The sequence below is a fragment of the Notamacropus eugenii genome, chromosome 1 (genome assembly GCF_028372415.1).
Source record: "Notamacropus eugenii isolate mMacEug1 chromosome 1, mMacEug1.pri_v2, whole genome shotgun sequence".
NCBI lineage: Eukaryota > Metazoa > Chordata > Mammalia > Diprotodontia > Macropodidae > Notamacropus > Notamacropus eugenii.
In genome coordinates this window covers 142233594-142258641 of record NC_092872.1, presented here as the reverse complement: position 1 = coordinate 142258641, position 25048 = coordinate 142233594, and the positions used below count along the sequence as shown (strand labels likewise).

Sequence of the window (25048 nt, the reverse complement as noted above, 5' to 3'; positions counted from 1 at the left end):
AGGAGGACACTAGAGTGGGGAACATTTGGGTAAAGAGATCAATCAAGGCTGAAATTGAAGCAATATTGACATCACAGTATGGCACAGACCACCAGGACAGAAGGGAAATAGAGAAATAGATCATAAACTTTGTATGTGATGACGTAATATATTGGTGATAGAGGACTTCAATTATCCACACATCTGATAGAATTCTTCTCTAAAAGCAAAGCAGATGAGGTTTTCTTGACTTTCCTTAGTGATGATTTAATCCTTCAAAAAGTAGAGGAAGCCATATGGGGAACATCTATTCTACATCTCACTAGCTAGGAGGAATCAGTTATTGAAGTGGAAATGATGGGAAACTTTGGGATTATGGTTTGTTAAATAGGACCCTGAACTTAGAAAGATATGGGTTCAAATCCTGTCTCAGGCACTTGTTCTTTGCTGTCTTCTCTTTTCCTTCAGTTTTCTGATTTGTGAGAAAAAGGGAGGAGTTGGACTCCGTGCCCTCCAAGATCCTTTCCAACACAAAACCTCTAATTGTATGATCTTATGAATTTGTGATAGAGAAAAGACATAATCCGACATTGATCTTATAATTGGGGAGAACAGATTTCAAAGAGTTAAGAAAAGGAAAGGTAAGATATCAGAGACTAAAATCCCAGGAGAGATGGAAATTTTTCAAGAATAAACTTCTGAAAGGAAAGAGTGATATGATTGCATCATAGCATGAAAGGATCTCAGTGACTATCTAGTCCAACCTTTATCTGAAAATGAATTCCCTCTATAGCAGATCTAACAAGTGGTTATCTATTCTTACCTATGTTTGAAGGCCTTAGGTGAGAGCCCAATGCTATTTAAGATAGGTTTTAGTGATTTTAATAGAGACAGTGATGTCATGTCTATCAAATTTGTAGGAGACACAAATCTAGGAGAGCTAGCTAACCCATTGAAAGACAGAATTAGCACACACACACCCCCCCCTCAAAAAAACTTAGCAGACTAAAATATTAAGTTGAATCAAATAAGATGTAACTTAATGGGAATAAAGGCAGACTACCTCTCTGGATTAAAAAAATCAACTTTAGATGCACAAAATGGAAGATGTGTTGAGAAATAGAAGCCCCTCTGCAAAAGAAAAAACATCTAATTTTATTGTTCTGCAAGCTCTATAAGAATCAAGAGTGCAACATGACATACCAAAAAAGTTAATGCTGTATGCTAGGCTAACAGAGGGTTAATATCCAGGATAGTGGAGGTGACAGTCCCACTTTATTTTGTGCTTATCACATTCCATCTGGGATATTGTGTTCACTACATTTAAGGAAGTATGGGGGGATGTATTAAAGATGATTTCTCGCTTCAAATATTTGACATTTGGGAAGTGCATTGATTAGACCGTTTATACCACTTTTCCCCCTGCTTCTTCCTTTATACTATTTTTTTCTTTGGTTTTGGTGACACCAGACTCCTGGTTTTTCCTCCTACCTTTCTAACCAGTCCTCTTCGTGTCAGTACCTTTAACATGCATGTTCTCCCAAGGCTTTGTCCTTGGCTTTTTCTTCTCCCTACATCATCTCTTCTGGTCCTTTCAGTCGCTCCTGTGATTTTCACCTTCCTGTCACTGTCCCAGCTGCCTTCTGGACGTCTCCACCTGGAAATCTCATGAAGATCTCCAACGTATCTAAACGTGAACTCGTGGGTTTTGTTTTTATTCTCTTTCCCCCTGATTTCCCTATTGTTTGTCAATTAAACTACTTTTTTCCCTGTTTTCTTTGACTGGATGTAACCTGGGTCATTTTTTACCTCTTCTATATCAGCTTCATCTTCTCCTCTATTGTATACATTAACTATATTGTCAAACCTTGTTCATTCTAATTCTTCAGTGCCTCTCATATCTGTCCCCTTTCTTCCTGCCATCACTGTAGTTCAGACCTTCTTCACCTCTGACCTAGGCAACTTCGTTAGTCTCCTAACATGTTTTCCAGCAATATACAAGCACCAGATTATTATTCCTGGAGTTTAGGTATATTGCTCCAGTTTTCAAAAACCTTCTAAGAAGTGAAGAAAAAGGGAAAGGTTCCTCATTGCTCCTTCCTTAGCCTGGTATTCATAGGATTTGTAGGTTTAGACTTAGCTTTTTAACTGTATCAAGCGCAACTCCCCCTCATGTACTCTGCACTACCTCCAAACCAGATTGCTAGCTGTCCCCTAAACACTTCTCATGCTTTCTTACCTCTGCATCTTTGTTCATGCTGTTCTCCTATGCCTGGAATGCTTGCCTACTCCCTATTCTACCAATCTATGCTTACTGGCATAGATTGAATCTACCCTTCAAGGTCAAGTTCAGATACAACTTCCTCCATGAAGATAACCCTGATTCCTGTAAATGAAGATAATGTTTTTCCCCTTCATCTGACTTCATGGCATTATGTATTCCTTGTGCACATTTATTGTATTTTAATTTTTATTACTTATTTGTGCAGATGTCTTACTGAATAAGCTATGTTTTAAACTCTTTGATGGTAAGGATATGCCTTATTTATCTTTGTATTTCTCCTTAACACAACCTGTTGCTTATAGTAGGCAATTAAATATTTATTGAATGAAAAGTTAACTAGCATTAACTACCTGCATGACCCTGAACAAGTCATTTAATCTCTCTAGGCCTCATTTTCCTTATCTATAAAAGGAGAGACTTGAAATAGATGATCTCCCAGTTCTCAGTTTATGACTGGAGTTCATTGGTTTGGGAGACTGAACCATACAAGGAGTATGAGTGTATTGAGACAGTAGTCATACAAGTTCTAGGACTAGATAGAGTGATGCCTAGAACATTGGTTCTATCTAGAAGGTGAGATTTTACATAGGTGACCCAAAAGGAAGATTTCCAGTAAAAGGTCATGTAAATGAGGTAATATAAGGCTGATAACTGAAAGTGTTATTTACATGTGAACTATTAAGAGCTAAGAATAGGGAAACTAACTGAATGAAGCCAGTTTTCAAATGAAAGAGGTTGCCTAAGTTTCCAGAGGAAGTAGATAGTTTAGGACCCAGAAAAGGAGATACCATCTTGGTTTTAACCCATGGAATCCTATGTCCTTAACATAGTTCACATGCCATTTTCTAGTGTGGTAAATACAAAGGCAAGACATGTTCAACATGAATCCAAATGTCAATCTAGCATTTGGTGTCATGCAAGCCATAGTAATCCTCCCAGCCTTACTATGATTTCTTATAGCAACCTCTCACTAATACTGGAGATGAAAAAAAAACATCTGAAGCACATTATATTGATGGCTCAAGATAACCCTCATTTATATTACACCTTTCCTCCCAAAAAACACTTTCCTCAGAACAGATCTGAGGACTAGATGTCTCCAATACTAAAGCTCTTTGTCAATGAACAGTTCAAAATATCTGTGCCTTTGTGAGAGCCTTCTTTTAGGAACACATCTTATATCCCTTTTAGGAAAGAACAGAAATGGTGCAGAGAGGAGCTGATTACCTCACCCTAACATGGTACATGTGACCACAGCTGTAGTGGTGAGAAAATTCAGAAGCTAACTAGCCCAGCTCCATGGTTTAATCTAAGCAGTTGGATCACACTCGATTTGTCTACCCTTAGGTATTAAAACTCCCACGCATTGCCTAGAATGCAGTCCAGATCTGATTTAGGTATTATGAAGACTGGAGTTGACTCAGCATTTCTTTTTTTTTATATTTACTAAAATTATTCTTTTCAAGTCATTCTTCTTCCTCTCTCCCTTTTTCTCTCTTTTTTTCCTTTTTCCCAAAGGAGCAGGTGAATAAACTAAATTCAGTCATTCATACCAAATAGATTTCTAGAAGTCAAACTTTTTTAAATTTACAAAACTTTTTACTTTATAGTCAGTCCAAATAAAGAAGAAAGATGTAGTCAGGTTTTAATAATAGTTATTCAATATATCCTTACTAAATGCTTACTACGAGCAAAGAGAAAAGGGAAGACAGATGCAAAGAAATTTAAGTTACAGTGTCTGCCTTCATGGAATTGCTAATCCAGGAGAGACAAAAAGACATTTACACAAATAACTTCAGCACAAGGTAGATTGTGGTATGCCATACCTCTTACAGTAACTGATCATCTAAGGGCATATTTTAAGCTTTTTGTACAAGAATGCTTTTGCTAACTCTTTGCTGTTATAAACTTTCAAATAGATAATAATGCTGGGAAAATGTGCTATTATTATCAGTAATCTATGCAGTGAAATTTTCTTTTTTTTTTTAAAGGCTTAAAATTGTAGTATAACATTTGTGAATATTAGAGGTAGCTAAATGGAGCAATATACAAACTGGACTTGGAATCAGAAAGACCTGACTTCAAATCCTATTTACCCAGTGACCCTGGGCAAGTCCCTTGACCTCTCTAAACCTCAGTTCTTTCATCTGTAAAATCAGGATAATAATAGTACATGCCTCAGAGGATATCATAGGTAACGTGTTTTGCATACTTTAAAGCACTTTATGCATGCTAGCTTTTATCATTATTAATAATTGTATTATTATAGATTATTGTCTTTGTTATCACTGTTATTGTCGCCATCCATGGTTCATGTGACAGTGGTGGAGAAGACACTCTTAATACATGTGGACTTAAGCAGGAATTGGGTATAATGGAAAGCAATGGAAGTCAGGAGAGTTATGGTCTAGTCCCAGTTCTGGCAGACATCAGTTGCATGACCTTGGGCAAGTCATTTTGACCCTAAGTCTCCCTTTCCTCACCTGCGAAATGAGAGGGTTAGGCCAGGTGATTTTTAAGGTCCTTTCTAGCTCTAATATTTGGTGGTCTAATGTCATTGACAAAGGTAACAAATGATCAACTACAGATATTATATTATAATTAAATGGTAACAATTTTTGTATTGCTGTTCTCATGTTTGCAAGTTAGGATTAATTTCAGTGAGTTAAACTATACTTAAAATAATTTTGCCAGTTCATGAGATATGTTTTCAATCAGACAAAACATATGTCACTGTAACTAGGGATTTCTAAGTAACTGGTTAAATTAAAGTTGGAAGTATGTAAAATGAAATGAATTTAATTCACCTCTTTAGAACTATGTTCCCTCCTGAGAGGTAAACACAGCCACTCAGCCTAAATCATCATTTTACATTTTGGAAAGGAGCAGATTTTTCAAATAATAAATTTATGCTAAAAATGCTCAAAATATTCCAAAATAATTTTATAAGCATAAGTATTGTTGTTATTCAGTCATTCAGTCATGTCTGACTCTTTATGACTTCATGGACCAACTTCATTGTTGGTGGGGTTTTTTTGGCAACAATACTGAATTGGTTATTAATGCAAACAGAAGTTAAATGACTTGCCCAGGGTCACACAGCTAGTACCTGAGGCTGAATTTGAACTCAGATCTTCCTAATTCCAGTGCCAGCATTGTATCCACTGAGCTACCTAGCTGCCTGCTTTATAAGTATACTCCCACTTGAATAGATAATGCTATATACCACAATCGTTTGTATTATTTTAAAATCTGTAACATAATACTATCTCATAGTGTATATGAAATAGATAAAAACCAATAATACAATTATTTAAAAAGAATAATGATCTCTTTTTCAGAATCATCTTAGTGGGGGATGGGTAGTCTAATGGGAAAATGTCTTCTGGAATCAAAGTACAAAGACCAACATCACAACTATGGGTCTGTGAGCCATATGACTAAGTAATCCCTACTTCAACTCTTTGGATCCCAGTTTCTTTATCCATAAAATGAGAAATGACTGGGTCATTTCTAGGTTCAAATTTCTTGGTCCCTAAGGTATACATGCACATGTGTTCTTCTCTTGAGGAACCCTTTCTATTCCGTTATGTTTTTATAAGGTGAAATCAGGAGAATTGAAAGGGACTAAAGGAACACAGACCATGGAGTCTAAAGGGATTAGGTGGAATAGAGGAGAGAAAGTCTCATTCACTTTGACTTGGTAGCAGTAATTTAAGTTTATAGCTGATTGTACCTATAAATGTCAGTCTTTGTGTTTTTTGATTTTTATTGTTTTTTGATTTTTAACATTTATATTTTTTAAGAACTGGCAGTCTTCGTGAGTCACAATGCTTAGTAGTCTAGCTATGGCATAACGTAGATGAACCCTACAGAATATGGGACCCAAAGTGACTGCCAAGAATGATCAATCCCTCCCCTCCTCATAATTCTACCTATACTGGTAAACATCAATCAGCAGGAAGAAACCCTCAGTTAATCAAGTGACAAACAGGGCTAAAAAAAAACAACCAAACAAAAGGAAATTCAATCAAATCAGAATAGCTATTTTACAGGAATAGAAATCAACCACTCTAAACAAAAATCAACCTGGTCTTAGCCAATTGACTAATTGAATAGGATATGGAATTCAAGGATTGATTAAATATGGCCTATGCTAATCAGAAGTCAATTTAAATTTTCAGTTTCCATCCAAATTCTTATAATCATATGAATACAATCAAATATCAACATCAACTACTGTACGGCATGTAAATGAATGCTCTGTTCTCATTAATTTCTGTGAGATGTTCTTAATTACAGTCTGAGAATATTACTTATTGCTTACCAAAAAGGAATAACAAATAGGATAAAATTTCATATCAATAGATTTACAAAATTTAGTAAAGCATATTTTGATCCCTTTGATACATTGAAGAAGTTTCCTAAAGGTATTTCATTTTTCTAACCATCCTACAACTATTTATCCTTCATTCTTGAAGAGGACCATGACATCCAGGAGATGCCATGACTTACAAGTGAATTGGATTTAAGTGAGGGACAACTGTGCAAAGTCATCAGCCTCAGTGTCTCCTCCTGAACCATCTGGGGTCCAGTGGCCAGATATGAATCAGGACAACTGGAGATGGCCCAGGATGCAGTGGAACACCTTGGTCTTTTCAAGCTAAGGTCTTTAACAGTTCTCTGTTTGACTGAGGCAGGGCCCATTCAATAATTAAGGCTTAATAAAAAAATGAGGGGAAGAATGGCCTCGGAAGACCCTCAAGGTTTCTGGTCAAAACAGAAATAATTGTTATTTATGTTCTTTCTGAGCTAACAAGGGCCTGAACTGTGACCAAGTAGGGCTTGATCTGGGACCAGTGATTTGGGGTTAACGCTGGTCTTTAAGAGAACATTAAGAAAGATCCTATTAATGCACTGCATTAAGGAAAGAGTTTGGTTTTAAAGTTTGGTCCATAATGAACATCAAAAAGAATGTCCTTGATGTTTCAGTAAATTTTGATTATTAATTTATTGTTTTCAAAGTTTTTCCTGTTGTCTAATTCAAGTGCAATAAATATCTTCACACTAAAGGTTTTTGTTCTGGATTTATCAGAGGAAAAATGTAGATTCTTGACCTTTTCTCCTTCTGATCTTCAGTATTTTTCATCTGGGGAAGGAGGAACAAAAAAGATGTTCATTAAGGTTCTTTCCAACTGTAAGGGTGATGGGATAATAATCCTATAACCTTACTGCTTTCTTTCCCTCTCCCTATGTTTCTTTTGTAAGGTGTAAAGTGAACTGACGGAGGAATCAGGTGATCTGGGTTTTAAACCTCAATCCATCACTAATTAGCTATGTGACCCTGGGCAAATGATTTCAGTTTTTCGTTCCTCTGTTTACTCGTTTGTAAAATGGGGATGATGATATCTCTCCTGCCTATTTCACTGGGATTTTTGAAAATCAAATAAGACAATGAAAGTGAAAAACCTGCAGACATTTTAAGGATTATAAGGTTATAAAATACTGACTGCAAGGTTATAGAAATTTAAATATTTATTCAAAGTAAGAAAGAGACAGAGTTAGTATTAATGTAACAAATATTTGTGTATGCACATCCTTGTAAATATCGTTATGTAAAACATGTCCACTCAAGCCCAAAGTAGCATTTTTTACTTTATTACTCAGTTTTAACAATTATATTACTGGTAATTTCAAATTTTTGACAATATATAGAAAACAGCAACAGGGATGAAGCCACGTATGAGTATTTTCAAAATGCTAATTTTCTATAAACAAAGACTCATTCAAACCCGAGTTTCATTTTTGTAAAACAGCTTCCACTGATTTTTGTAATCCTTGTGTTGTACCAGGAAAAAAAACTGCTTGATTGAGTGTCCTGTTACTCAACTAACACATTATTGACTCTCAAAATTAAACAATTGAATTCAGTCTCCAGTGCATGTGTCATCTCTTCATGGAATGTCACTGTCTTCCTAGGTGTACTAAGGTTAAAAGATTAGACCCCTTTCATGAAGTCATTTCATGGTAATGGCATGCCAGATATTTCATCAAGATGTTGAGACTGAAGAAGAAGGGGAAAAAGTGCATTTCATCTCAAGTAAAAATAGATTTTTTTTCGCGAGAAAGATTGTGGATAGAGCAAACATTGCTGTGTTGTGCAGAATTCTCCTTATCCTATTGAAAGAGATTCTGACCTCTGCTATGAGCTCCTTTTCTATGCAGAAACAAGTGCCACCAGAATCAGTTCCAGGAGCTTTTTTTTCCAAGGGAGGTCAAGTTGCTGAACTTGATGTAGGTAAGAATCCGCTTCTGAGTAGCCCAGTGGCATTCAGAAAGTGAGACCCAGTGGAGGCCAATCCTGTCACAGCCTGCAGAAACATTTGGAGGATTTTGTTCCTTTCGTTTCATTTGTTTACTTTTGATTCCATTTATGGAAAAATATGAAAACACCTTCATACAGGAGACACGCTACTCTTTAATAAAAGCATTTTTCAAATCAAGGAATTGAATTGTAAATGGAATCAGACTTTGAAAATGCTGCTTATCCCCATCAATACCTAGAGGTCCTATTTGCTCACATCATTGTTGAGGATCCTATTATATTATGAATCAGCACACATCTATCTAGTATGTCATTTTCTCAGTTTTCTAGCTTAGAGGCTACTATAGTCTACAAGTTAGTACCCTACATGCCTTGAATCCCATGGCAGTAGCATGCAAAGGCTTTGCTATTGAGCTTGAGAAGCCTGTTATGTTTTTCTGCATGTTATGGATTTCAAATCATCCTTTCATACATAAGGACCCTCATGGTTTGTTTTACAATTTCCTTATCTGGGTGGTGTTTCCATATTTGTTTTCCAAAACTAAATGTTTGAGTCATATTATGTGTAGTTTATTTTGTAATACAATGCTTGCAAAAAAAAAAAATATGTGGCCATGTTAACCTGAAGCCCCAATTAATATTGTTTCTGGTCTCTTTGCAGCTAGATCCTGAAGCTAGTGGTGTTCTCAAAGAACTTCAGGTAAAACTCAATGGGGTCCTGGATGAACTCAGCATAACCTACGGTGAAAGGTAATGAGCACAACTGATAAGAACCTAAAGCAATGATTTTTATGGTGATAAGTTTTAAGCTAGAAGGGAAGGGACCCTGGAAGTTATCCAGTCCAATACCCTTATTATACAGTTGAGGAAACTGGTTCTACCCTAGGATATCAGAAGGAATAATCAACAGAGCCAGGGTTTTAACCAATGCCAAGTCTATCATCTCTCATGATAGCTAATGATGCTTCCATAGTACATAGCTCTATGTACATTTGAATCTACGTTGGTAATTAAGAAACAAAAAGCAAAATTACTAGAAACTAGTGCTTGTGTGTACAAGAAGAAAAGATTTCACATTCAGCAGGGATTTATTAAGCATCTATTAAGTACAAGGCCTTCACAAAACCTTGCACTAATACAAGTTGCTGTGCTAGATGCCAGGGATACAAAATGAAAAAAGAAAAAAAAGATGGTCAGAGTCCTTAGTGGGTTTATATTCTATTTGGGAAGTGGGCAGAATGACATGTACTCATTTAAATAAAACATAATTCAAGAAGTTGTGAGAGCAAAAGAAAGAATACAGAGTCAGGACTTGATATGCACAGTTTAGGAAACACCTCATATTGGAAGGTAGAGTATATGAAGAGGAATAATATGAAATAAAACTGGAAAGATAGGTTGCATGCAGATTTTCTATGGTCATAAATGCCAGGCTGAGAAGTTTAAATTTTACCCTTGAGCAAGTATTCTTAACCAGACTTCCATGGGCCATGGATAAATTTCAAGAGGTCTATATATACCTACATATGCCAAGCACTATGTTAGTCATTGAGAATACAATGATTCCCTTTGGAGAGTTTATGTTCTATACTCATATATATATATATTACTGAAAAGGAGATAATGAGTTGGCCATATAATCAGGTGAAGCTGGATACATGTCCTGCCTTCGACATTATGACCAGGTAAGTCACTGAAACTTATAATATTGCAGGCAAGGTTCAGACTAAAAGTTACTGAAGTGCTGGCCAGCATTGGTAGAAGGAATCTCCTCACCCAGGAGTTCCCTATACTAATGAAATCAGGAGTCTTGTCTCTGTCCTTATTCTTATAAAAAAACATCAAAGTAAATGAGGAGCACCATTCACACCTCCCCCTGCTTCCTTCCACCCCCAATTTAAAGATAAAAGATAGAAAGGAAGGAAGGAAGGAAGGAAGGAAGGAAGGAAGGAAGGAAGGAAGGAAGGAAGGAAGGAAGGAAGGAAGGAAGGAAGGAAGGAAGGAAGGAAGAAAGAATGTACTGTAATTTGCCAAGGTTCATAGAGGTAGCAAGTAACAAAGCTGGAGAATTGAACCAAGGTGCTATCATTCCAAACCCTAAACTCATTCCACTTGCCACCACCATGCCCAAAGAAATAGGAAACTTTGGATAATGATGCAGGTAAAATCAGGGAGTGAATAAAATTCAGTTTTGAGCAAGTTGAGATGAAGTGGTCATGGAATATCCAGGTATAAAGAGACATCCAACAGGTGGTGAAGCAAGGGAAAGAGAGAATTTGGGCTGCATATATAGATTTGGGAATTATATGAACAGAGGTGATGATTCCCATGAAAGCAGATGTAAATGCTGAGAAATAGTGTGGAGAGAAAAGAGCACCTAAGTCATTATGGATTTGTCATATATATATATTATGCAAATTGAACTCTGTTAGTCTCCACCCAGAACTTTATATTCTTGTGATTGGATTTGCAAACAGGTATAGTTCTCCAAAAGAAGGTTGTCTTTCAGAAAGTTCACAAAGGCAGCCTTCTCTGACCAGTGGACTCTAAAACAAAGATAGACTGAAAACTGCTTATTTGGAAAGGTTAATTGACTTATCAGGAAGCTTGCTTCATAAATCCTCATAATGAACTTCAACTTATGCTTGTATCTGAACTAAGTGTATAGTCCCTTATCAAACATTTAAGTTCCTTAAACTTCTCTGTACCTCCACACATAGTGCCTTACATACAATAGGTTCACAATAATCACTTATTTGACTTGATATTTGACCTGTGTGTCAGATGAGTTAACAAATATTTTTTTTAAGTATTTTGGCTTCTAGCCAGAGGTATGAGGCAAAGTAGAGAAAATGGAATACTTAGTCCTTCTCAGGCTCTGTCTTTTCTCCATGTCTTCACTTTCCACATGCTATCATCCATCACGCTTCAGCCTTGAAACAGCATAGTGTGTTAAAGGACCAGTCTTGAGATCAAGAAGACGTGATTTTAAGCTCTGCCTTTGATGCATGACTCCTATGGAATATGGGCAAATCACTACCTTATGGCAACTTTTAAAGACTACAAATTGTGGATGAGTTGAAGATCTAGCATTTGTGGAGAGTTTCTGCATTGTGAGCTCAGTATACTAATGAAATTACAAGTGTACAATCATCTTTCAATGATCAAAAGCCACAACAATGTATAATTTACTCTTAATTGAGGGGAAGTTAGGATTCAGGAAAAGCTTGAGAGACTGTTGTGGTTATAGGAAATGAAGTGATTAGCCTGTTTCTGGACTCATTACTCAGATACTCAAATGGTTTTGAATCTCATCAATTTGGATGAGATAACAATCCAACTCATGATTGCCCACACTATGTTAATTTTTTCCATGGTTTTCAACAAGTCTGCCACTGGGAGTATACTAACATACTTGGGGCCATTCTCACCTTCTTCTAAAGAGGCTCTCTTAACAGATCTTCCTTTTCATTCTTACATTTCCATATATTTGTTACATGTTGTTGCTCCCTCCCCATATGTACCTTTCATTTGCTCTCTGTGATCATCATATAGCAACACTATTAGAATATTTCTATTTAAAAGATGAACCTTGGACAGAGCCATGATAGTGTAGTAAAGACAGAAACTCCTTTGAGTTCTCCCCCAATCCTCTCCAAATACCCTTAAATAATAACTCTAAACAAAGTCTAGAGTGTTAGAACCCATAAAAAGACGGAGCAAAACAGTTTTCCAGCCCAAGACAACTTAGAAGCTCAGCTGGAAAAGTCTGTTGCACCAGGGTAAGAAAAGAGCATGGTGTAGCATAGGCCGTGCCAGCTCAGACCAGGCCCCAGCAAACCAGGAGCAGGCCTCAGAAACTGAATCAGTGTTAGCAGTGGTTGTTTCCAGACCTCTCAACCCACAGGTAGTAAAGGGATCAGACAATGAGCCAGATGGAGATTTACAAGGGTCCCTTTGCCTGCACCTGGGCCATGATTCTGTTGTATTGCCTATACTTGGATCTGGGTTATAGTCATGGGTCTTAGTCCCACTGTGAGGAACAGCAGAACTTTCAGCTGCAGGAGAGCAGGGATCTTGGTCACAGTTCCAGGGTTAAAAAGTATGCTTGTAGTCACTCACAAACCAGTGCATGGTACAGGAAAGTAGTAAACTCACCTCTTCCTAGATCATACTACTTTGGAAGAGGCAAAAATTTACAGGTCCATGGAATTGCCTCTGAAAAGAGCTGCACAAAAGTTCTAAAGTTTGGGACAGTGCCCCCCTCCACTTGGGAGGCAGAGCCCAACTTTAGCAAGGAGTTAAAGATCAAATAAACAATAGAAAAAATTTTGATCCTAGAAAGTTACTGTGGTGATAAGGAAGATCAAAACATACACTCAAGAAGATAACAAAATCAAAGTTCCTACATCCAAAGCTTCAAGAAAGATATGAATTATTCTCACACCATTAAAGAGCTCCAAAAGGATTTTTAAAAGCAAGTAAGAGAGGTAGAGGAAAAATTGGAAAGAGAAATGAGAGTGATGCAAGAAAATCATGAAAAAGAATAGGTTAGTAAAGCAGACACAAAAAATACTGAAGAAAATAACATTTTAAAAACAGACTGGGCCAAATCATAAGAGAGGTACAAAAATCCAGTGAAGAAAACAATGCCTTTAGAAGCAGAATTGGCTAACTAGAAAAAGATAAACAAAAATTCATAGAAGAGAATTCCTTAAAAGGTAGAATTGGTCAAATAGACAAGGAGGTACAAAAACTCACTGAAGAAAATAATTCCTTAAAAGTTAGAATTGATCAAGTGGAAGCTAATGGCTTTATGAGAAATCAAAAAACAGTAAAACAAAATGAAAATAATGAAAAACTAGAAGAACATGTGAACTATCTCATTGGAAAAACAACTGACTTGAAAATAGATCTAGGAGAGATAGTTTATAAAGTCATGATCAGAAAAGGGATCTAGACATTATATTTCAAAATTGCCCTGATATTCTAGAATCAGAGGGTAAAATGGAACTTGAAAGAATCCACTGATAACCTCCTGAAAGAAATCCCAAAATGAAAACTCTCAGGAATATTGTAGCCAAATTCTAGACCTCCCAGATCAAGGAGAAAATACTGCAAGTAGCTAAAAAGAAACAATTCAAACATTGTGAAGCCACAGTTAGGGTAACACAATATTTAGCAGCTTCTACATTAAAGGATCAGAGTACTTAGAACAGGATATTCTGGAATAAAGTTAGGATTCTAACCAAGAATCACTTATCCAGCAAAACTGAGTATAATCCTTTGGGGGGAAAGTGGATATTTGATGAAATAGAGGCCTTTGAAGCATTCCTGAGGAAAAAACCAAAGCTGAATAGAAATTTGCATTTTCAAATGCAAGATTCAAAAGAAGCATAAAAAGGTAAACATAAAAAGAAATCATAAAGGATTTGATCAGGTCAAACTGGTTATATTCCTGCATGGGAAAATTATATTTATAACTCCTAGAAACTTTCTCATTATTAGGTCAGTTAGAAGGAGTATACATAGACAGAAAGCAAGGGGTGTGAGTGGAATGTGATGGTATAATTATCTAAAAAAATAAAATTAAGGGATGAGGAAAAAGAATACATGGGGAGAAGGGAAAAGGAAGAGATAGAATGGGATAAATTATCTGACATAAAAGAGGCCAGAAAGTGATTTTACAGTGAAGGGGAAAATAGAAGTGGGGAGGGGGAGCACATGAACCTTATGCTCATTGTAACTGACTCAAAGAGAGAATAATATACACACTCGGTGTGGTATAGAAATCTATCTTACCATGCAGAAAAGTAGGAAGGGAAAAAATGAGAGAAGAGGGTAGGGAGCTGATAGAAGGGAGGTAGAAGTCAGAAACAAAAGACTTTTGAGAATGGACAAGGTAAAAGTAGACAGAGAGTAGGATAAATAGGGGGGAAATAGGATGGAGGGAAATACATAGTTGGTAATCATTATTATGAAAAAAAACATTTTTACAGTGACTTTCTCTGATTTTTCAAACATATAGAAAACTAAGTAAAATTTTTAGAAATAAGAACCATTCCTCAACTGATAAATGATCAAAGAATATGAACAGGCAGTTATCAAACTACTCAAAGCTATCTATAGTCATGTAAAATGCTCCAAATCACTATTGATGAGAGAAATGCAAATTAAAACAACTCTGTTGTTTGTTAAGAATAACCTGTCAGATTGGCTAATATTAAAGAAAAGGAAATGACAAATGTTGGATGGGGTATGAGAAAATTAAAACACTAATGTGCAATTGGTGAAGTTGTATACTGATTCAACCATTCTGGAGAGCAATTTGGAACTATGCCCACAGGCTTACAAAACCATGCATACCCTTTGACCAAGCAATAGCACTACTAGGTCTGTATCCCAGAAAGATAAAAAACAAAAAAAGGGAAAGGACCAAAGTGTACAAAAATATTATAGCAGCTCTTTTTCTAGTGGCAAATAATTGGAAATTGAGGAGATATCCACAAATTTGGGAATGGTTGAACACGTTGTTGGAATACTATTGTGCTTTAAGAAAAACATGGAAAGACTTACATGAACTGATGCAAAGTGAAATGCACAAAAGTAGGAGAATATTGTATGTAGTAACAGCAATATCGTATAATGATCTACTATAAATAACTTAGTTATTTTCAGAAATTGAATGATCTAAGACAGTTCTGTAGAACTTATGATCAAAGATTCTGTCCATTTCCAGAGAAAGAACTGGTATAGCTTGAATGTGGATCAAAGATACTTTTTCTTTTTCTTGGGGTTTTTTTTTTTTTTGGTTTGTGTTTTCTTTCACTAAATATTTATATGGAAATAAAACACATTTCAAATTACTTGCCTTTTCAATGGGGGAAAGGGAAGAAAGGAGAGAATTTGGAACTCAAAATTTGAAGCAAAAAAAGAATATTAAAACTGTTTTCATGTATAATTTGGAAAAAATTAAATATTAAATATTTTTTTTAAAAGTGTTCCTGGTGCTAAGGTAGGTTCTCTATCTACTATGCCAAGCTAACTCTCTAGAATTTCAAAGACAAAAAAAAGATTGGGAAATTTTTAGTAAAATAAAAAATATGATACTACATGAAATATGGACTTTTGTGAGTGAATATTGGAGTCAACAAAAATGTTTCGTAATTCCTAAAAGGAATCCAGCATATTCCTTTCCTCCCATTTAATTCTGGGCCTAACTTGGTACTCATTTGTATCATCTGCCCCAGACATACCAATGGACAAGATCTCTTTGCAGATTGTGGTATAATATATCCAAACTGGCCCCCTGAGTTCTGCTTTCTTATTAAATGGATGGTGAAAAAAATCTGGACAAGAAAAAAGTTATTAATATGAAAAATTACAATCTTCCAATATGAATGTTACGTGGTAATGGAGAGTGATTTTTTTTAAAGTGAGGTCTTTCAAATTTGTAGATATAGATGCTTTACATAGATGCACTTTTTATTTAGTGATTTGTTTGAGATTAACTAGAATAATAATAATCTAGGTTTATGATGATAAAAAAAGATGCAAACCACCTGATACCTATTTCTAACCAAAGCTGACTTACTAAAAACTTAATTGAGAGATTAGCCCTTGGACATATGTATTTGCTTCCATCACTGTGACTCTATCTACACTAAGCAAGGTAGACAAGACTTATTCAGTCAACTGATTAATTCATGCCCTCATGTCCACTTGAATCATATAAGCCCCAAAGTCTTCATTAGTTAGGGGTTCCAAATTAGCCAATTTAACTGTTTCCATTAAAGAAATTAAGTATATAACTGCATGAAGATCAATTTTGCTTTGTGTTTTATAGCTTAAGATTCAATAATTCTGTCATTTGCCATTTTTATTGCTGTATCTTTTTAGGAATTCAGAGCAGATTTGAGACAGGCAATTAAAAGCCTAGATTATTTATTGACAAACATAGCATTTATTTGAGAGCTCTGTCTCTCAGGAAGCACTGTCTCTCAGGAAGCTGCATTAGCAACTATCTACAACACTATGGGTGGTTCTTTTATGTTTCTGGTAAATGTGCATTTGGCACCTGAAGCTAGCCTGATATGACTCTGAATAAATAAAACAATTAAGTACATTTCCTAGGAAATGATTTTTATTTGGTTCCTTGGGAGCTCATGAAATCCAAGACTGCTTGGTAGTATTAACTTGTCTTAAGTGAGTGCAAAATGAGACCTCCTTTAATTGCAAAATGATTGGAAGGGAGGAAAAAAAAAACCTGACCTTGAAAACAAACCTGCGTGGTATATCCCAAGTGTGGATTCACCATCATTTAATTCCAGAGTAGAAGGATGTTTTCAGTGGTGCTTTCATTATCCTTGTGGATGATACCCAGAATCTTGGCTACTGTAGTGAAATGGATCAATTATTCCAGGATATGATCTACAGCCAGTAGTCCCTGAGGGGACTCCATTAGCAGAATGACTTTTTACTCCCCTGAAGTGAAGTGAAAATATCATTTCTCAGGGGAAATAGTGTTTGAAGAATGTTTCTCTTCGATGATAGCACAAATGTATCCTTTTTCCCTTCTATCCTCACACAATGACCTGGCCGCCCATAAGGAGGAGAGAGCTTTACTGGTTATCCTTAAAGACTGAACAATAAATCAACTGATTAAATATCTATAATACTCTTTATTTAGATTTATTTTTTAAGATATCATTAAAGACATTCTTAGTTTAGGCATAAAAAATAAAGGGGAAGAGACTGAATTAGAAATGCATGACAAAGAACTACCCTCTTACAGAAATGTAAGCTTTTGTTGAGTAGTGTAGTGTATTGAAATTAGCTTTGGACTCAGTCAGAGATTTTGGGTACCTTGATATGAGTTCAGTTTCTTTATATGTTAAAAGGGGAAGTTGAACTAGATAATCTCTAAATTCCCCTCCATTTCAATCCTATGATCTTCTTAAACTCCAAAATTTAAAAGGCATATGTATCTTTCTATTATTTCATTTCTTTGAGATATTAATGATAATGATAATCTGAGAGAATACCTTGCTTAAATATAGCAAAATAATAAATCTATTAGTATTATTTACTTTTTGTTACCATTAACACTCATTCTGGTGAATGAGTAGTGGGGAAAAGAGACTGAGCCTAGGATAGGAGGAGATTTTCTTTGCTCCCTATCTTGACTGTATGATTAAAATAAATTTTCCCTCTTTTCTTAGTACCCTTTCAGTGGTGTGAATATTTTGCATCCTTTTCCTTTCCCACCACTCCTAGCTTCCTTTCTTCTCCTAATATACTTAGCCACACAATCATCTCTAAAATGTATTCAAGGATTTGGGGAGTGAAGAAAAAAAATGAAATCCTTGCATTGGCAGTGTTCCACTAGATTGAAACGAGCTCTTCAGCATTCTTTTCAATCCCTGGAAAAGAAAGGGAAGTTAAATGTCCAAACATCTTAGGAAAAGGATAGTCTTAGAACTGAGTTAGGCAGAGGAAGTGGTAAGCCATATAATCGATTAATATTTATAGAAACACTGTCCAAAATCAGTGGCACCGGTGTTATTCAACAATGTGGATATAACCACAGCTAGTAAAGACCCAGAAAAAAAAACTCTGCTACCAAAGACCTTCGCTCTGACAATGGTTTAGCATTAGAAACTGTTAAGTTTTGTCAGTGAAAATGGCATTAAAGAGGAGGCATTACCATCTGTTTTGCCCCACTGCACACTATGAACTTTTCCATTTGACTTGCTACTGAAACCTTCCATATATGTTGTCTCCTCCAATAGAATATGAGCTCCTTGAGAGCAAGGGCTGTCTTACGCACACACATACATACATATATACATGTATGTACATATATGCATATACACATATGCATACATGTGTATGTATATGAATATATAAATGTGTTTGTGTCTATCTCTCCAAACACACACACACACATGTGCACATACATATGTACGCCTAATGCTTAGCACAGTGCTTTGCACATCGTAACCTTTTAATAAATGTTCCTTTGATTCATTCATTCAGCAATCACTTAGTAAACACCTACTTTGTGTAAGGCATTTTATCCTAGGCATACAAAGAAAAAAATGGCAAATGATGTCACTTTTCAAGGAACTTAAATTCTAGGTGAATAAAACTTGTGAACATAAGCTACAAATATTTGAGCAGGGAGAGAGTGTGAACAGTTAAGGATCTAGTTTGTGTTGTAATTATACACACAGGTGTCATGAGCATGCCCATAGACTGAATAGTAATTGCTTATTTTCATGTATCTTCATGTTTATAGAGCACTTTAAGTAATGAAACTTGACCTGACCCTTTTCCCCAACCCCAACCCCCCAAAAGCTATTTAAGTTAAGGCATTTGAGAGGAGATTGCACATGGTCAAATTTCACTCCAAAGTTCCTTTTTGGGGGGTGGGGTGTTGTATATATGTTTAGTTTCCAGCTCATAATTGAAGACTGCGTGAAGCAGATGAGTTTAGAATTGAATCAAATGAAAGGAAATGGAAATACCACCTCCAACAAGAACAATGCAGCTATGGATGCAGAAATTGTACTAAGACCTCTTATGGACTTCTTGGACAAAACGTAAGTACTTCAAGTATTTAACTACTGCCATGGGAATCATTTAATTTTTTTCTGTTTATCATGAAACCAGACTGTCAACTCCTTGAGGCAAAGAGGTGTCAAATTTAATCTTTTTTATCTACCTCTGTGCCTGGTGCAATGCCCTTCATGTATTAGGTGCTTAATAAGCGTTTGAATTGAGTTGAAGTTAATTTTCTTTTCATTGTTCAGTCCAATTTGTTATTCTGATTTGAGTTGCTATGGGTTTTGTCTGCTTTTGCAACAGTTTAATAAGCATTTATTAAATGTATCCAGTGAGTGCAACACTGTACTAAGAAATGATGATACAAAGATTTAATTGGAAAGTAAAAAACAAAACAAAACACAGTGCTATCCTTCAAGGAATCTAAAAGGATGTTTAAGAAGCATACTTACATGAATATGTCACAAGGTAGAATGTGATAAGGGCAAAGAAGAGGTTCTAGAAGAAATGACCCAAGAAACAAGTCACAAAAGAAGGCTTTCCTGAGGGGTGGCATCTGAGTTTGATCCAAGTCATACATGGAATTGAAGAGGCAGAGATGTGGAGGGGAAAGTATTTTAGGCATGGAGGATTTCCTTTGAAAATAAATGGAGGTAGATAGAAGAATGTATTATATAGACATGAAAACAGCCAGTAGAAGAATTTTTAAAATAATGCTTTTCTGTGTGATACAATTTACAATTTTAAAGGAACTGCTAGACTTGACTGTTAATTAGTAACTTAGTTACATGCATAATAACAGAATGTCAGCGTTGAAAGGGACCACCTAGACCAACCTATATTTTTAAAAAAATCCCTTCTGCAACATAGCTAACAAATAGTTATGCAGCCACTACTTGAAGACTTTCTGTCTTGGACACTGGGCCTTTTATATTTACTGACCTACTTACTTTCCTTTTCAGAGATTAGACTAGAGTTTCAATCATTGAATTGGTATTCCTTCCTTGTTACCTGAGGCATAAAAATGCCCAGGCTGTGAGAAGGTGATGCTGTGGGGGTTTAGCAGAATTGAGGAATATTGAAGAGGGGAGTAACATCCATTTGAATTAATAATTGTGTCCACGAGTGTTTCAGTGTCTTCCAGTCCTTAGCCTGAATTACTGGACTAGCCTGAGCTAGGTTAGTGTGGATGAAGATATCAGGTCTGAAGGCAAGGTTGAGATACCTCTAAGAAGGTAGATTTCCCCAGCCCCCTTAACTGTGGTTTGTAGATTCCACTCACTTTTCCTACTTCTGCTCTCTGGAGTCACAAAGAACAAATCTAATCATATGCCAGCCCATCAGACCCTCAGGACAATTATCATGCCCTCCAATCTGCTTTTAACCAAGCTAAGACCCTCATTTCCTTCAACTGACCATCATATGGTATAAATTTGAGGTCCTCCATGACCCCTAGTCTCATTCTTTCTCTGTTGCATAGTTTATCAATGACCCTCCTGAAGTGTGCCCCTAAAAAGAACATAATACCCCAGATATAGTCTGGCAGGGCAGAGTAAGGGGTGCTATCATCTTGTTTCTGAGTGCTTTTAGAGGCAGCTAGGACTTACAGAGGATGAGTACTAAAGCTGGAGGCTTTCAAAAAGTTGAACTTCTGCCTCCAACTTTTGTGTGACCCTAAGCGAGTCACCTGGCCTGTCTTTCTCAGTTTCCTCCTCTGTAAAATGGGGATAATAATAGTACTTACCTCCCAGGATTGTTGTAAGGATCAAATGAGAAAACAAATGAAGTGCTTTGCAAACTTTGCTATATAAATGCTAGCTAATTTTTGTTGTTATCACCACTACTACCACTACTATTACAGCTATCGCCTAAGATAATGTTAAACCTTTTTGACATCATACTGTTTATTCATATTGAGTTTGTAGTATCAGTAGAATTTAAGGTATTTAAGGACAAAGATTATTAAATTTGCATGCCTGGCATATAGAGCTTAATAAATGCTTTTGTATTGATTGAAATTTCATCATAGTCAATTCAGAACAATATTTTAGCCTATCAAGAGCTTTTTCAATTATATCAGTCAAAGCATTAGCCAGCCTGCTGAGCTTTTTGCCATCTGGAAATAATCATGCCATCTTGGCTTTTACCCAAGTCATTGATAAAGTGGAGAACAGCAATGATCAAGCAAAAACCCCTGGGGGCCTCTTCCAAGTTAATATTGAATGATTAAGGAAAAGTCTTTGGGTCCAGCCATTTATCCAGTTCTGAACCAACCTGACCATACCTTCCACTATTCCATTTCTCTTCAACATTTTCCCCCAAATAGCAGGAAATAGTTTATAAAATATTTGGTTATAAAATACTGTATAATGTAGTAATATAATAATATTTTATAAGTATAAATACGGTGATCTATCAATACTTTGTGAAATATTTGGCTATGAAATCTAATGTTATTTCCCTAATCTTCCAGTTTAGTAACCAAATCAAAAAAAATCATGTTTAGTCTGGCATGACTTGTTAAACATTCATGGGTAGGAGCAGAACTTCTTAGAGGGGAAAAATATGGTAATGAAACTACAGCTGTGAGGGGGAAGAAAAAGACATAGGATTTTATATTCTTTGGACACTGGAAAGTGATCTTCTTGTCATTCAGATAAAGGACTATAAAGACTGAGTAACAGCTGGGAATATCTTAGAAAGAGTGAGAAAGAAGAGAAAAAAGTAATTTTCCTCAGCAGTAACTGCCCCACACCCCATACTCCTACAAATAAAGGTATTCTCCAGGGCAGAAGGAAAAAAGAAGAAAAAGTTGTAGGGAAAAAAATGGCTCCATGACCATTGCAGGCAGCCAGAAATAATTCACTAATAATCAGGACTAAAAGTGAGAAGCAAATGATAAGTTGCTAGGAAAAAAAATTAATTCCAGCATGAAGTAAGTGAATGAAAAGAGCAAACTGTTTCTTAGTAAGTCTAAATTCTAGGTGAAAATAAGAAAACTGAGAATGAAAACAATTAAGACATATGTACATATATGTGCACACATATCTATAGATATGTACAGATATATCTCCGTACATTCATGTAAATATGTTATATGTATGTACACATGAGTACATACATAGGAACACATATATACACTGTATTATACTAATTCCATTGTTTTTTAAAATGACTTTAAGGAAACATCATTTTAAATTTTGGTGTTTAATCTGAGTTAAGTTCTAGACAGTTATAAAAATATTTCTTACATAAAAAGTCTTGTAGATACATGATTATAAAATAAAGTGAGCTTAAGCACATATCTACCAGATATCTAGAAAATCAGGTGTCTGTGATCGTAAAACATTTCCATCATATGCAACATCTACAAAAACATCATGAAGTAACAGTCCTATAAAAATTACATAAAGCACTTCAGGATATATTTATCAAGTCAAGTTAACAAGCATTTATTAAGCATCTACTTTTGCTAGGCACTATACTAAGAGCTAGAGATACAAAGAAAGGCAAAAGACAGTGTCTGGCTTCAAGGAGCTCAAAGTCTATATGCAAACAACTATGAACTAACAAGACATGTATAGGACCAGTTGGAGATAATTAACTGAGGGAAGGATCCAGCATTAAGAGGAACAGGGAAAGACCTCTTGTGGAGGTGGGATTTTAGCTAAGACCTGAAATAAACATTCAAGGCCAGAAGATAGAGATAAGGAAGAATTCAAGGAATGGGGTCAAGCCAGTGCAAATTCCTCCAGTTGGGGGATAGAAAGTTGTTTGTGAGGAACCACAAGCAAGTCAGTATCACTAGAGAGTAAAGTGTAAGAAGACTGAAAAGGTAGGAAGGGGGTGGTGTAAGAAAGACTTTAAAAGCATGGTAGAGAATTTATATTTGATCCTAAAGGTAATGAGAAGTTAGTTAAGTTTCTATGAATAAGACTGAGGATGGGGGGATGATGTGATCAGACCTGAACTATTGCAGTCCAAATGTGAGTGGTGATAAGGTCCTGCAACAGGGTATATATGAAGGTAGAAATTATGGAACCTGATAACAGATTCACATTGGAGGATGAGAGAGTGAGTACTTAAGATCTGATACCTTATTTATGAACTCTAATGACTGGGAGATTAGTGCCTTCAACATTAATAGGGAAGTTAGAAAAAAGGGAGAGTTTGAGGGGAAAAGATGAGTTTTGTTTTCAACATGTTGGGTTTAAAATGTCTATGAGGGACATTCAGTTTGAGAATAATAGGTTGTTGGAGACATGAGACTGAAGGTCCAATGTGAGGTGGTACCAGTAGTTGTTAAGTCTTTCGGTCATGTCCTACTCTTTGTGATCCCATTTGGGATTTTCTTGACAAAGGATACCAGAGTGATTTGCCATTTTCTACTCTGGCTCATTTTATGGATGAGGAAACTGAGACAAACAGGGTTAAGTGACGTGCTCAGGATCACACAGCTAGTAAGTGTCTGAGGCCAGATTTGAACTCAGGAAGATGGATCTTCCTTGCTCCAGGCCCATCACTCTTTCCACTGTACCACATTAGGACTGGATAAACAGATCTGACAATCATCTGCCTAGCAATAGTTAGATCCATAGGAGCTGATGAGATTACTAAATGAAATTATATCAAGGGAAAAGTGATGAAAGCCAATGAGATACCCTTTGGGGACACACAAGGTTAGTGGCTATCCCTTCCACATCTTCATTTTCCCCATCACAGTTAATATATCACAAGTTGGCATAAGAAATTAAATGGGAATTTGGGGGGAGTTTTGCAGAAGCTAAAAACAACACATAAAGGCCAGCAGATGACACAGAGCCTATGACCAAATACTGAACCTAAATTTTATAATAAGGTATTGTAAATACCTCATAAAAGAAAAAGAAAAGATTTAGACTTCTTCTCTGGTAGGAGGAGAGAGCCAAAAAATTTACACAGATTTTCCAGATCACGGGGGTTGTCCCTAACCCCATCCCCCCCACCTCCCCAAATTCCCCCCTCCCCACAATGTAAAAGGAACATTTTGTATTTCAAATATATTTTTGTTCACAACATTGTTATTTAGTTTATTTGCTTTTATTTATTTTTATCAAGCCTGGGAATTCATTAACATAGAAAAGTCCTGATAAGAAAACCCCTCCCCCCCCCACCCTTCCCCTACCAATAGCTATCAGTATCTACTCAGCAACTTATCTTAGAAAATTGCCTGAGTACTCACAGGTTAAATTACTTGCCTACAGTCACATAGTGAGTATATGTAGATTCAGGACATAAAACCAATCTTGGTAGCTCTGAGGCTATCTAAATACTGTATCTTTTGATCACAATTAGAGAAAAGAGAATTATTGTACATACATTGGGTTTGTTGGGGAAGTATATTCTTTCAAACCAGAACTATTTAATGAATATTTCCTCTACCACCTCAAATAGCCTGCAAACAATACTTCATTTTCCAAAGTGCCCAATTAGCAATCGTAGAGTAGTTGAATTATTCAACAAGAGCTGATTCTTATAATCTTAACTCTTTAGCAGGAGCATTATTTTATCATTTTAATCTATTTTGATTTTAATTATGTAAATGGACCCCCTTGAATCTGTTTTCCTTGGTACACAAGATAATGTGTTATTAACAATCATCTATTAGTGGCAAATAAAGAGGTTCTACAGGTAGTAAATAACAGCGTCCAGATTCAGACCTCAATTGCCTGACTCCAAATCCAGTGATCTTTCCATGGCATTTGCTGTTGCAACAGAAGTCTTTCATGGTAGAATTAAAGAGAATTTGCTATATTTTAAAATCTTGCCCTGTAGAATAAAAGTTATTTATCAGTTACCTGATTAATCTATCCAATACGAACAGCCACTCTCATGAAAATAGGTCTAAAATAGAT

General features: G+C 36.0%; 1 protein-coding gene across 2 annotated transcripts in view; it reads left to right on the top strand.

Annotated features, from left to right (window-relative positions):
- Positions 1-25048, top strand: part of UNC13C (unc-13 homolog C) — a 769865-nt gene that overhangs the window by 661299 nt on the left and 83518 nt on the right. For both annotated transcript variants that reach the window (XM_072616138.1, XM_072616137.1), the window contains 2 exons: positions 9250-9338; positions 19043-19192. In XM_072616138.1, the coding sequence (XP_072472239.1) occupies positions 9250-9338; positions 19043-19192 (239 nt within the window). The remainder of the gene's footprint in view (positions 1-9249; positions 9339-19042; positions 19193-25048) is intronic.